Genomic DNA, 11,142 nt, shown 5'->3' with positions numbered 1-11,142 from the left:
TTTACCGAAGTAACACAACAACACATTAGGGCCGCACCACCAAATCATTTTGGAGAAAATTTAAGACATTTAAGTGCGCCTTATGGTCGTGAAAATATGGTTATATAGAAAATATTATAAGAGGCAAAGAGCCACATGCGTGTTAGCCAACCTGCTGCTATCAGGTAATATTACTGATGTTGACATGATAAAATGTTGAACAGGTTTAAAACATTAATAATTTATTAAGTACTAATTATTTGTGTGGATATATATCACACTTTTAGCTAATGGAGTGCCAGTTTGAGTCTTGAACATCACAACCAAAACAAAATCAAATATAAAAAAGTTTTCTTCTGCTGCTTTTGTCTTGGTGGAGTAATACACGATCAATGGTTTTCATTTGTTTTCAAAATGCTGCACCGTTTGGTTGAGTTGAGACTGTGACCGTGTTTTTAGAGTGTTTTTTTAGACTTCATTTGTCAGGCACTCGAGTAATTATTACTTGAGTAAAAGTACTTTTGTTATCACTGTAACTCTGCATCTTAAGAAAAGTTTTTAGATAGATAAATAAAAAATGGGTGATAAATGATGGAAGGGAAGGATCCGGGCGGTCACGCACTGAGTCAGCCACCCAGGAAAGGGGGGGGGGGGCAAGGTGAGCTGCATCCGTCCAAACTCGCGCGTGCACTCCTCAGAGCAACTCCCACTTTCGGAGGCAGCAGCTGAACAGCGCAGTCGTGTCTGTTTCACGGAGGATTAAAGGACCGTCATGGAAGCGGAGTGAGGCGCCTTGCTGGGCTCGGAGAGAACTGTCTCGCGCGCTCCGTTTTCGCAGTAGAGGTGGTGTGGAGGGGGGACGCCTGGCTCGTGACGCTCCGCTGCAGTAACTTCACGCCAACTGCTAACGGTCGCGGGGGGGTGGGGGCTGCTTCACCTGAACGCCGGCGGTGTTCCGCACCGACGCCGAGACCGAAGCGGGACGCAGGAAAGTTTTCAGGGCTTTGCGCCACCTCTGCGGTGTAAGAATGCGGCTGTCACGCACTCTGTCACGGACTGCACTGCTAACCCTGATGGTTGTCCGGTGGTCCCACAGCAGTAAGTCAACATTTTTATGCTAGGTGGCTAACTAGCTCGCGTTAAATTGGAGTTAACGCCGATGATAAATGTCTAAATCACTGACGAGTGGCTAAAAATGCTCTTTTAGGAGCCGTAATTCCATCTTTTCCACCTAATATCCGCTGTTTTCACCTCAGAGGGGGTTGACCTTCCGTCTGGACTCGTGTAGGTGAAACTTTTTTTATGCTCCCTTCTAGTTCTGGTGTCTCCCCAAGAGGCGAACCAGTTTCTGAACAGACAGAGGAGGGCGAACCAAGTGTTCGAGGAGACGAAGCAAGGACACTTGGAAAGGGAGTGTGTGGAGGAGAAGTGCACCAAAGAGGAGGCCAGAGAAGTGTTTGAGAACGACCCGGAGACGGTGAGAAGGAGAAAAAAAAAAGGGGTTTCTTCAATCTGTCAGGACTGCGAGCGCGCGCACTGTCACGAGGGACATCAAAACGCCCCCTTCCTAAATTACATTAAATCAGATAATAACCACATTTATGATCACAAAAGTACTCAAAATAATGCTGATAAAGCATTTATTCCTTTATTATTTTATATTGATTTATTATGTTTCTTTATGACAGTGAGTCAGCAGGATTTCTAATATATATATTTGAATGAAATGAAAACTACCCCCTCAATGCTTAGCACGCTACAACACTCTCACATGTGTTTTGAATTTCCCTGAAATCTGCTGGGCTTATGTTTTTGCCAAATGTGGAAGGACACCTGGATGTCCTCTGCCCCCCTCCCTGGAAGGGTTTACTCCAGCACACAAATCTCCAAACATACAGACCCTTAACTCTGTTTGGAATCTGTCTTCTTCCCTGAGACGGCATGAAGTGAGATTTATATGGTATGTTGTTGGAATACAGGCGTGTTTTCCCTTCACCCTTTTGTTTCTACTTGACATTTGAATAGAATCCAGATTTGGATTTTTTCAGCAGATTACGTTCCCTAAGCGTTTTTTTTACATTAATTTTGTTTTGGAAAAACAAGAGATTTAAATAACTAAAGATTAGGATGGAATCTATAATGGTTATGGTTTTTTTTTAGCAAGCGTTACTAAAGATTTTTACGTCATGTTAGTTTTTTGTCGTTTGACTACTTGAGGTGTAAATCTGAGATTAAGGATTGAAAAAGTGCAAGGAGTTAGTCTGGTGATCATTTGCCTTTCAATGAACCTTTTGGGGATTTTGTTGTGAATTCAGGAGGACTGAAGGTGGAAATCGTTGACCGGTGACTCAGAGATTCTTTGTAAGATTAGTTGAAGCAGAAAGACATTGAAGCTGAAGGACTGAGGGGGGATTAGAGGGACGCTGAGCTCGTCTCAGAGGAAGAAGGGAGGTCAGGTGATCTTTGAATCAGCAACACACACACGCAAAGTACAACGAATGTGTGCTGAAAGTTTGCAAAGCGTGTCACAAAACTGCAGTCTCATTCGTAAGCGGCATAATTTATTCACAAAAGTGCAGCGTGTTGCAGCATCATGACTATGCAGAAGCACACGGGAAGGGAGAATCCATCTCTTTGCTCACTTCACACCTTTCCAGGGCTTCTTATTCAAATATTTTTAAGATAATTAATAATCAGGTTAAACATGTTTAAGTTCGTCTTTTGGTAAATACTGTTTTCAATCTAAAATTGCTACATTTGTATCATCTACAGAAAATATATAAGAGAATCTTTTTAATCGTTGAGTATGTAAAAATCTCTGACCTGAATGTGTATTTGCACTGCAGGAAGGTAGTTTTCTCAGGATTTCCCTGCAGCATTGAGAGAAGAGCAGATAACTCATGCTTTTAAGTTTAATCTTTATTTCAACTATCTCTTGTTTTGATTTTATTCATTATTTCTTCAAAACCTTTCCTTGTTTTTTTGTCATTTCTCCCTAATGTAGGACTACTTCTACCCCAAGTATTTAGGTGAGTTTCCCCTCTGCCTAAAACCTCAACATTTCTACTTAATGCAGTCTGATTCATTAATGACAAATATTTTTGATATTTACGCTTTTGCAATGTTTTTTTTGTCCAGACTGTTTGCAGAAGTATGGTGATCCTGAAAAGAAAAAACAGGATCTGGTGACGTGTGTTCATAGTAAGTTTTTAATGCTTCTCGCATGCCTGACTCCTTCCTAGCATCTTAGTTGGAGTAGTGCTGCACTGCAGCATCATCATCAGCATTGCTCCCATTCTTATACTGGGTTCATGTAAAAAGGAGAAAGGATGTGCATACATTTCCTCTGTAAATGTAGGTCAGTTGGTGTTGCATCAAACACGGCCGTTTTTTTTATGGACGAGGAACTTTGAATGAGTACCACTGCAGCACTCCGCTACAGGGATGCTGCACATTGGTGAATGAGTGGCACACCCCTCGAGTCGTCACATACTCGCAGTCTGCAGCAGGCTTCTGCGTGAGCTCGCTCAGTGGAGGAGTGACGTCAAGAAAAAAAAAAAAAGAAAAAGTCTGATGTGAGTGGAGCGCTGGATTTCTGCTGCATCAGGATACAAGTGACCTGGCCCAACCCGGCTTCTCTGCCATTGGCCGAGTGCTTTCTGATAACGTTTCCATGACTCAGCTGCAGCATCCCGGTGCTTTGGGACTGTCAGCACGCAACGTCTCCTCCTCATTGCCATTCTCACTGCCCATCCTCTGACTCAGTGCAGAATACATCTCAGTGGTTTGGTTTGCCAGTAATTCTGTTTGAAGGATTTGCAGATGCAGCAGATTTGATCACAAAAACACAATCTGTGTCCTCATCTCACTTTTTTTTGTTTTATATATCTGCTTGCTTGTAAGTTACACAACTATAATAGCACTAACTTTCTTTTTATGATGGAAACAACTTCTTTATACTAAGATTTTCTAACCTCTGAGATCTTAACTAGGAAATTCAAAACCGTTTTATTTGTAATGCTGTTATTTTAGTTTAATTTCTCATTTCTGTGAGTCTGGACTCATTCTTCCTAAAAGTGTCAGCTTGTTCCATTTGCTGTGGTTATACAGGGTCTTGCATTTTTGGTTTATCACAAGTAAAACACCAGTAACTGTAAATATAGATTAGGCGTTGATAAGGGTTTCCAAAAATAGGAAAGTGGAAAAAATATAAATCTAGAATTGTTTTGGGGACTGCACTATAACTGAAAGATTATTCTTCTGTCCGTTTTTACAGTTTCTAAACCCTAAAACCATAAAGAAATTTAAATCTATGAGTTATATTTGACAAAGAACATTTTTTTACAACACTGAAAATGAACATTTAGTGTGGTTTCACTGAATGCTGCTTTCTAAACTCCAACTTCTGAGGGTTTTGCCTGGGCTTTTATCACTGCTGCTGGAATGAAGGCTTTAAATTCATAACCTTTTACACACGTTCAGTGTGTGTTTGCGATATTCCATGTAGATCTTGTGCTGTATGGCTCCACGTTTCTCTTTCATTCTTACATCTTTGTTTATCTCGCTCCTTTCGTTTTCTTTCAAGATTGACTTTTTCTGTCATTCTCTGAACTCCTTCAGACATGCCCAGACTCGCTCCGCATTCACGACCAGAAACAGGAAGCTGTTAGGGGAGAAAACATTTCCACTCTGGCTCAAGCTTAAAGAAAAAGTGGGGGCTGAGGGGAAAATATGGAAGATGAATTAAAAAGGAAGGAAAAGCAAAGCTTGGATTGTAGTGTGGTACTGTTGAAAGAAGGGGATGAGAGTGTCTACTGAAGGACAGCTATCCCAGCTTTAGGCTATTTATACTGAAGTGCAAATATGGAAGGCGGAATAGATGCCCTTCAACTATTAAAAAAAAGGCACATACCTACAATTGTGATGGTTAATTATTTGTATTTTACTTCTACTTGAGGGTAGTAACACATCTCCTTTTCTGTTTCCTCTGTCAGATATTCCGGATCAGTGCTCTCCTTCTCCCTGTAGCGCCATAGGAACGGTGCGCTGCGAGGACAAAAAGGGCGACTTCCTCTGTCACTGTTTTACAGGCTGGACAGGAGCAGCTTGTGAGGAAGGTAAGGTCGATGTTGCATAGATGGATGTTTTGTCCCAGAGCTTGACTGACAACAGATTTATTTGACACATTTTTTTGCAGTGTCACACAGAAATATCTGCCTGAATGTCAGCTTTCTGTTCTCGCTCCTGAAAGCAGTTTCATGTTCAAGGATGAAGAGTCATATGACTTCTAGGGCTAAAGTTTGGTAGCCTTTTTCTCATTTAACCATTTTTGATTGATCCGGGATTTATTGTTTAAGGTGAGAATTGCATGAAGAACAGCTTCCCCAAAAAGGAAATAATTTCTCTTTAAAGATCAAAGCACTATCTTGTGTTTGGAAGTGAAAGGTTTGTGCAGAAGTTTGTATAGAAACTGGACCAAAGATGAAGAGTAAATGCGAATTGGACAACACACAGATGTTTTACAAACCCTGAGAGGGACAGGGAAACATTTCAACACTGATTAATCCTTGACACCTTTATGTGAGAAGAAGTTATTCAGCCTGATTCTGGCTCACACACTTCCACTACATGAGCTCCTCACTCCAACTAAAGGAGATAACGCCGTAAATGTGGGAACTATAGTCCAGGTTTAGTCCATGATGAGGGATTTCTTTTACATATAATCCTCAAACTCTAAACTTTGGCGTGAATGAAGGCTTAACCCTGAGCAGCACGGAGATGCTGTTTTCATGCCATTTATTTTAACAGAGCTGTCTTCATGTATGCAGATGTTAATGAGTGCAGCACAGCAAACGGAGGCTGTGACCATGACTGCAACAACACTGTGGGTAGTTACCGCTGCTCTTGTCGCCAAGGTTACAGGCTGGACGGACGCCACATGTGTCGCGGTAAGCCCCACACCACCAACACTTGCAGCTGCAAATGTGGTCAAATCAAAGATTTAGCTGTAGTTAGAGGTGAGAGTTTTTCAACTTTATATTTCAAAATTAGTTACTCTCTTTAAAATCTGTAATTTAATGTTGTTTTTTAAATTAATTAAGATTGTTACTGGGTAATTACTCAAACTGCAGTATCTGTCGGGTTTTCCGCACATAAGTTCAGAGAGAACTGTCTGTGTGTGTTTCAGATGTGGACGAGTGTCAGGACAATGGCGTGTGTGGAACAGCACGGTGTGAGAATACAGAGGGCGGCTTTAACTGCTCGTGCGACATTGGCTACGTGTACGACAACGAAAGCAAAAGCTGCGTCGGTGAGTCCATCCGTCTGACACAATGAAGGAGACAAAAAAAAAAACAACCTCACACTAATGTGCAGCTCCAGCAGAAGTAGGTAGCAGGTCATTTGGCTGCTGATGTTCATCCAAGCTGTAAGACCAAAACTACATTCAACCAGAAAAGTGGTGTATGTGTCGGGGTTTGAAAGGCTTTTAATCTGCGCAGATTAAAGTCAAAATTGAACAAATCCTAATGCTAAAATATTGCTAAATACTGAGTTTTCCCGAAACGCTTTAGGCTTGCATGCATTACACAATTTCTCCACATTTACCAGAATAGATTGGCTTATATAACATGAGGAACTCCCGAAAAAGCATTTTATCTTAAGAACTCTGACAGACGATCCTTTTATGACCATGTAAGGATAGAAAGAACCTACCTCGCTAACAGAGACCACTTGACTCAAGAGTTGTTTGCATTCCTTGACGTTTTTACTGGAAAGAAAAATCAAATTCCTGTTTTTCCTCCAATCTGATGTTATGTTTCATTTTCATTTTATTTTTTTCATTAGATGTGGATGAATGCGAGGCTAGTGTGTGTGCAGGGGAGTGTTTGAACACCCCAGGGAGTTTCCGCTGCTTCTGTGACGGTCGTCTGGGCCTGAAGCTGGGACAGGACCTCAGCAGCTGTAAGGTACGGTGTTGTGTTTCATGCTAACCTCTAGAAGTCCTGTACAGAAATGGATGTTCTTTCAGAAGAGATGATGTCGTTTTTAGTTATCCTTTCATATAATATATCATCAGATTGAGTCTTTGTATTGTAAAGAAGTAGTGCCTTACAGTTTTTTTATTTCTTCTTCAGAATATAACTCGCTGCATGATGCAGTCCCCAAAGAGAAACCCGCGTTCTCTCTATTTGGGCCGCATGTTCAGCGGCGTGCCGGTGGTTCGCCTTCGTTTTCGTCGCAGGGTTCATACCGGGTGAGAATGTTGGATATATATTTTTATGTGGGTCAGTTCTGCATATCCTCAACAAAAATGGTAAAACTGTCTTTCATTTTCTTCTTTTTTGCATAGTTTTCTCTGATTTGCTTCTTTTATCCTTTTTTGGTCAGCCTCTGCTGTTTTTAAAAAGTGCTTGATAAATAAAGTTGACTTGACTTTTTTTTTCTTTCATGCATATCCCTCTTTTCTTATTAGCTTTTCAGCAGAGTTTGACTTCCGCACCTTCGATCGAGAGGGGGTGATCTTCTTTGCAGGCGGTCACCTGAACAGCTCCTGGATTGTGGTAGCAATGCATCGTGGGAGGCTGGAGCTGCAGCTGAAGTACGGCGCGGTCAGCAGAGTCACCAGCAGCGGGCCCGTTGTCAATGACGGGCAGTGGAGGAAGGTCAGAGCGTGCCTTCAGGATTGTCACGAGCTGCCATGTCCGTGCAGATCAACTGACAGGGGTCTGCTTGTCGCAGATCTCAGTGGAGGAGCAGGGGCGGAGCCTCGTCATCAAGATTGACCGGGAGGCCGTGATGAAGATCGCGGTTAACGGGGATCTGTTCACGCTGAAGAAAGGCATGCACGAGCTCAACCTGACCGTTGGAGGAGTCCCCTTCAAAGAGGATCGCCTCGTCAATCAGGTGTTTGTTTGGCTTCTTCTTTTCCCAGAGATGCACCAAAGCGGATGTCAGCTACTCATATTTGAACTTTCATACCCGTTCCTTAATTGTGTAGCTGAATCCACGCCTTGATGGTTGCATGAAAGATTGGCGCTGGCTGACGGGTGAAGACACTTCCATACAGGAAACCATCCAGTCCAACGACAACATGCAGTGTTTCAGCACTGAGGTTCCCGGAGCATTTTACCCTGGAGCCGGCTTCGCTCTCTTCAACATCACCTATGGTGTGTGTTTGTGGTGTTCGCGGGTTGGTGAATAATCAAAGCTTCCAGAGGACCTGTAGAAATTTGTCAGTTTTCTTTCCTGAGGCAGATGGTTGAATCCTAACTTTCTGTTCACCTCATTAACATTATCCTCTTTCATGTTACTTTTTGTGACCGTCTGATTTCCTATTTGCTTCACTTTAGAGTCCCAGAACCTGACAGTTCAGCTGACCCTGCTCCCACTCTCTGGTATCGGCGTTCTGTTTGCCCTTGTTCACCAGGACAAAGTGCCTCTGTCTATTGCTCTGGCAGACTATAACCCTTTAACCGATGAATGGCGAGATGTGAGTACATCATCGCTGACTCGTCTTCAGAACGTCTCTGCACACCTTGATCTTCATCTTCTGCCTGTCTGCAGTTTGTTCTGGTTTCTGTGGGGAACGTGATCGTTGCCAGCTCCCCTGCGCTCCTGTGTGACGGCCAACGTCACGACATCCAAGTGACCATCTCAGGCAACCAGACCTCACTTCTGGTTGATGGCGAAGCTGGAAGGACTGAAGACGTGGAAGTTCCCACTAACCTCTTCTCACATTCCAGCACTTTTATCGGAGGCATCCCAGGTGACCAGCTCTTTCCATCAAAGGCATTCGTACAAATCCAGACACCAGTTAAACAAGGCTGCTTAGTTCATCATTTGAATTTTTGTTGAAATACGAGTACAGTTTTAAAATCTACTCAAATAAAAAGTAAAAGTAAAAATTGCCCTTTATTATTATAAGAAGTTACCCAAGTAGAACGTAGTACATATCTATGTCCTTTACTTTATCTCGCTTCACCTTTTGCAGTCTCAATTCACAGATTTTTTTTTTTTTTGTGCAATTTTGCATGTTTTGCTTTTTCAACAGTGTGTAATCTGCGTCCTGATTGGCCTGAGATCATTGTTAATCAATCTCATCCGTACCGTGTCTCCTGTACAGAATGCGTTCGGCTTGCCAGAGTTGCATAAATCCTAGACTGCGAGCAGATCTTTCTCTTTCTGTAATGTTGTTATTCACCTTTAGGTGTATTCCTTCAGGGGTCGCCACAGCAAATCAGGTTTCATTCGTGTTCTTGTCTGTCTGAGACAAATGTATAAAGTGTGTAGTGAGGCATTTTACAGCCTTAAAACATCTATAATCCTACTTTTGGATTTCACCTATTGCAGGTTGTTTTTAGAACATAACCCCCACAATAAACAATGGAACACTGTAATGTGAGGTCTGGCGTGACAGCAGTGTCCTGTTCCTGTCTCCTCCCCAGATGTGCCTCTGGTGTCCACGGTCGTGTCGGCGCCCTACAGCGGCTGCATGGAGGTCAGTGTGAATGGACGCTCTCTGGACCTGGACCAGGCCATCCACAAACACAATGACATCCGCTCTCACTCCTGCCCCCTGCTGGGCTCTGACCAGTGACGAACCTGCTCTGTGTTCCAGAAGGTTGTCCAGGCAACTGAGGATGGTTTAAAAAAAAATAGAAAACTTTAAACGCTCTGACAAAGGAGGGGGTTTTTGGATTTTAGCTTAAAAAGTAAAACAGTGCAGCTAAAGCCCTGGCACACCATCACTTACTACCCTCACACTGTGATGAAAGTGCTGCTTCTAGGTATTTGCAGGGTTTTTGTTCCAGTTTTCTCAGTGTTGCGGCGCACATCAGACAAACAGCAGCTTATCGCCATCATCAGTAAGACACCTGGACTTCTTGATTAACTGCCCAACTTTTGCAGCCTTGTAAGCCATGAGGGGAGGAGTGCTTTGCTCCACACCGATATGCTTAAATAAAGAGGTGAAGAGCAGGTTTGGGATTTGTGTTGCTTGGATTAGATTTATATTCCAAGCCTGAAGTGCTAACGCTGAGAAAAATGAAAAAAAAAACACAAGAGTTGGACTAACGGTGGACTTAAATGCCCTTAAAATGCTGACTCCTTCCCCATAGCCCCACACTGAGTTGTGGTGTTGGACCTTGCACACAGTTGTAGGTATAAGTGGACTGCAGCGTGTGAAGCCACTGTCTTGGATTTCCCCATTTGCTGCAAAGCACTCAATGTCTGCCTGAAACCTTAAGAAAAACAACCTCATGCCTACAAAACAACTACAAGCCCGAACACGTCCAGACCCCCCCAAACAGGTCAATAATTCCACATGGGTGCAGTGCTGTAGGAGATCAAGCACGTCTTGTTGACGGAAACTGAAACCAACCTCCTTGCAGAGAGCGATGCATTTTCACCTGTGGATTATCAGACAATTCCGTCACCAAAGCCCCACCCCACCGTCCGCTCTTTGAGTCATGGAGACGGTTAAAGCTGCCACACCGATCAACCTGAAGAGGATGGAAGGGCCGCCGAAGCACAGGGCGGGGCCAGAGCACTGCATTACCAAACAAGCTACTGAGAACGACCATGAGTGTGCTGTGAAATGCTGAGTCTGTAAATAACGTGACTGTTCAATGCTTTACACACAACAGAAAGGAGGCACTACCTTCATTCCCTGTGGTTTCATGCACAGTCGATCCAAAGTTGAACTAAAAACGTCTTTCCACCCACACCACAAGTTTCTGTAACGGCAGACGGATGTAAAAAGTGCTGGAGAGTCAGGTGGAGCCATAGCCGGGAGGTCTATAGGAGCCCGTCTTTATCTATCGGTGCTGAGCAACCCACAAAATAAAAGAATGTCAGAGGAGAATGCCAAAAGGGCTCCTTCGTTACTTTTCTGTTTGAATGGATGCCAGAGTATAGAGCTTGATCTTTTATCGTTTTTATTTTTATCCTGTGTTGTATCTTGAACTGTATTATGTTTTTTCCTCTTTTTATTTTTCACTTTAAACTGCCAGTATGTGTTCAATGCTGAGTGAAGTCGCCCTGACTTCCCTCAACAGTGAGACTCCTATTTAAAAAAATAAAAGCTTTTTGTTCATTGTGTGATTTCTCTGCTTTTTTTCCCCCTTGTGTTGGTTTAACTAAACCCTTTTTGTTACCAGCAGT

At 43.0% G+C, this 11,142-nt stretch overlaps 1 protein-coding gene across 1 annotated transcript; it reads left to right on the top strand.

Annotated features, from left to right (window-relative positions):
* The first annotated feature begins 587 nt into the window (after positions 1 to 587).
* On the top strand, positions 588 to 11,079 carry gas6 (growth arrest-specific 6). The gene is made up of 15 exons (XM_023953391.2): positions 588 to 1,077; positions 1,296 to 1,456; positions 2,984 to 3,008; positions 3,118 to 3,180; positions 4,974 to 5,096; positions 5,808 to 5,927; positions 6,167 to 6,289; positions 6,826 to 6,947; positions 7,116 to 7,234; positions 7,454 to 7,643; positions 7,720 to 7,884; positions 7,979 to 8,147; positions 8,331 to 8,470; positions 8,545 to 8,746; positions 9,426 to 11,079. Exons 1-15 carry the CDS (start codon positions 1,008 to 1,010, stop codon positions 9,575 to 9,577), a joined length of 1,944 nt encoding a protein of 647 aa, XP_023809159.1. The 5' UTR covers positions 588 to 1,007; the 3' UTR covers positions 9,578 to 11,079.
* The last annotated feature ends 63 nt before the right edge of the window (positions 11,080 to 11,142 follow it).

The sequence above is a fragment of the Oryzias latipes genome, chromosome 3 (genome assembly GCF_053564925.1).
Source record: "Oryzias latipes strain Hd-rR chromosome 3, Olatipes_Hd-rR_3.1".
In the NCBI taxonomy this organism is placed as follows: Eukaryota; Metazoa; Chordata; class Actinopteri; order Beloniformes; family Adrianichthyidae; genus Oryzias; species Oryzias latipes.
This window is presented reverse-complemented; position numbering and strand designations above follow the sequence as displayed.

Coding starts and splice junctions, on each gene's coding strand:
- gas6 (XM_023953391.2), top strand. CDS start 1,008: ATGCGGCTGTCACGCACTCTGTCACGGACTGCACTGCTAACCCTGATG. Junction 3,009..3,117: donor CTTCTACCCCAAGTATTTAG/GTGAGTTTCCCC, acceptor TTTTTTGTCCAG/ACTGTTTGCAGAAGTATGGT. Junction 5,097..5,807: donor AGGAGCAGCTTGTGAGGAAG/GTAAGGTCGATG, acceptor TCATGTATGCAG/ATGTTAATGAGTGCAGCACA.